Source organism: Lethenteron reissneri, chromosome 52 (assembly GCF_015708825.2).
Source record: "Lethenteron reissneri isolate LAM-NWPU_2019-01 chromosome 52, ASM1570882v1, whole genome shotgun sequence".
Classification (NCBI taxonomy): domain Eukaryota; kingdom Metazoa; phylum Chordata; class Hyperoartia; order Petromyzontiformes; family Petromyzontidae; genus Lethenteron; species Lethenteron reissneri.
In genome coordinates, this window is record NC_083830.1 from 8,453,940 (window position 1) to 8,456,826 (window position 2,887).

A 2,887-nucleotide genomic window follows, 5' to 3' on the forward strand; every position below is an offset into this window, starting at 1 on the left:
CACACACACAACCCTAACACACACACAACCCTAACACACACACACCCCTAATACACACACACCACCCTAACACACACACCACCCCTAACACACACACACCCTAACACACACACACCCCTAACACACACACACCATAACACACACACACACACCACCCTAACACACACACACAACTCTAACACACACACACCCCTAACACACACACACCTAACACACACACACACCTAACACACACAACCACCCTAACACACACACACACACCACCCTAACACACACACACAACTCTAACACACACACACCCCTAACACACACACACCTAACACACACACACACCTAACACACACAACTAACACCAACAAACCACCCTAACACACACACACGTGACAGACTCCAGGTGTGGGGCTGCTGTGGGCGGGTTACTGCCGGGGAATGATTGACAGACGCGCCAGCTGTCACGCAAAGACAAAGGGGACAGCCCGCCCGGTGTAGCCTTCACAGACTGCCGGGGCAAGTGGCTGTTGCTAGCGAGCGGCACCACGCCCGGCCGCCTTTGTCTCCCGAGCGTCGATTTTTTTTTCTGTACGCATCATTTGGGGCCGAGTCAACCTAGGGGAGGTTCGGATAATCTCCGGTCCGCCGTGAGCAAGGGGGAATCGAACCTCGGGGTCGCGCCGGGGATTTCGAGGCCGCGGCGACGCTAACCGCTGCACCACCGCTCCCCCCGCACCGCGCGCGCGGCAACGAGTCTCTCAAAGAGGCATCGACGAATCGTTGCTCGGGATTAGGACGGAGAGAAATCGCCTCCATCCTCGGTTGAGCCGATCGCGGGGCGTTCATTAAAATCGACGAATCGGGGCAATTGCGTCTACATATTTGTAATGTGAGGACATATCCGGGTTGCTGTTGGATTACACCTCGTGCGATGATTGGCTCTGCCGGTCCTGGCCCATAGCCAATGGGGAGAAGTTTAGGGGCGTGGCCCTGACGTAATGGGAAGGTGACATCTGTAAGTGGAGGATTGGTTCTGCTGGCTTTAGCCACAGCCAATGGGGGGACAAGTCAGGGGCGTGGTCCGGGGAGCACTATGGAGTCTAGAAGATTCCATAGAGGTTAACCAGGATTGGTGGAAAGGTACCACGTGACCCGGATATTAAAAGGGGTGGAGACGGACAACACGTGGTCAGATCTGGAACGAACGGAGGGTGAGGCCACGCTGGAGCTGGGTCCAGGCTGCCACGTGGTCCAGGCTGCCACGTGGTCCAGGCTGCCACGTGGCCGCACGTGTCTCTCTCCCTCTCACGCTGTCTGTCAGCAGCGTGAAGGAGTAAGATGGGAGTGTTGTGAACGAAAGACAAATAAGACCGGATTCCAGAAGTCACGTCCACGACCTTTATTACATATTGAACCCCAGAGGTGAACGGGTTCGATCATCATCACTCGTGAGCGACAGGGTTCATTCATCGCTCCAGGGCGCTGGAGGCTACCGGCGGGGATGTCGTTATCCTGCCCTGGCAAGTGGAGGAGGATCGTTGTCGTCTTCTGAAGAGGTTCTTAGACCCACATTTGGTGTTCTTCACATCATTTTCCAGAATCTTGATTTGAAGCTTTCGTGACTGCTGGAATCGATACTCGTTGGTTTTTTCGGTAAAGTCACGTAGGTGAAAAATAAAATGAATAAAAATAAATGTTTTTTATTTTGTTTGATTAAAAAAACATTTTATTTTGTTTTATTTAAAGTCACGTCGGTAGAAAATAAAACAAAATAAATGCGTCTTTTGAAATATTTTTATTTCAATAACCTTTATTTAGTTTTATTTTAAAGTCACGTAAAAAAAAATACATGTGTTTTTTATCTGGTTTTATTTTAAGAATTTTTATTTTAGTTTTATTTAAAGTCACCTAGGTAGAAAAAACAAAATGAACGAAATAAATGTGTTTGTATTTCTTTTTATTTCAATAATTGTTATATTGCGTTTATTAAAGTGACGTAAGTAGAAAAATTAAACTAAATAAAAATATTTTAAATGAAACAAAAATTTTTTTCTACCGACGTGACTTTAAATAAAACTAAATAAAAAATTTTGTTAAATAAACCAAAATAAAAAACAACATTTATTTGTTTTATTTAATTTTTTTCTACCTCCGTGACTTTACCGAAAGAACCAAAGAGCAAACAGACATCGTTACTTCTACTCGACGAATCCGATGAGCTAATGTCTCTCGATTATTTTTCGTTTCTTCGCGGCACGTCCAGTGGGGACACCAGCAGTTGTGCGCGTGTCTCCGCGCCGTTCCACGCCACGTTTTGGGGGTTTGCTTATTGTCGGCAGGGCCGCACCAAACTTGGCCACGCTGGGCATCTCGCACCGGGGCTCCAAGCTCAGCAGTGAAACTCCTCAACGGTGAACGATACCGCCTCTGGCATGGATGTCTCTGGGGGTTGGTGGCGGCGGTGGTAGGGGATTGTATTTGCGACTTTTGGGAGTTCGATCGCGGGAAAACAATCCGACAATTGGGCCCGAGGTGTGTGAAATGTGGCACGATCAATATTTAATAATGATCAGAGGGCGTGACGTCACTGGGAATTACGTCACGTCGTATGTTTGTTATATAATCAACTTCTTTCGCACCGTACGTAGCCAACCGTGCTAGTCGTAGACGCGGGGCGTGGGGAAGGATGACAAACCAACAGGCAAAATCAGTCCCAAGACGTGAGTTTCCAACCTGTGCACCGACACCTACCCTCGGGGCAGCTCCCGTCAGTGAGGCTGCAGCGCCGCACTGAGCTCTGATCCCAGACGCTCGTCGCTCCGGATGTTGACGAGGATCCTCCTCGGCAGAGTCACGATGTGTCTGTCGCGAGAGGACTCTTCACCCCCACGGGGGA

At 48.9% G+C, this 2,887-nt stretch overlaps 1 protein-coding gene across 1 annotated transcript in view; it reads right to left on the reverse strand.

The window, feature by feature from the left end:
• Nucleotides 1-2,759: 2,759 nt before the first annotated feature.
• Nucleotides 2,760-2,887, reverse strand: part of LOC133355882 (acyl-coenzyme A thioesterase 8-like) — a 49,918-nt gene continuing 49,790 nt past the window's right edge. The window contains exon 3 of the mRNA XM_061573296.1: nucleotides 2,760-2,869. Coding sequence (XP_061429280.1) covers nucleotides 2,760-2,869 — 110 coding nt within the window. The remainder of the gene's footprint in view (nucleotides 2,870-2,887) is intronic.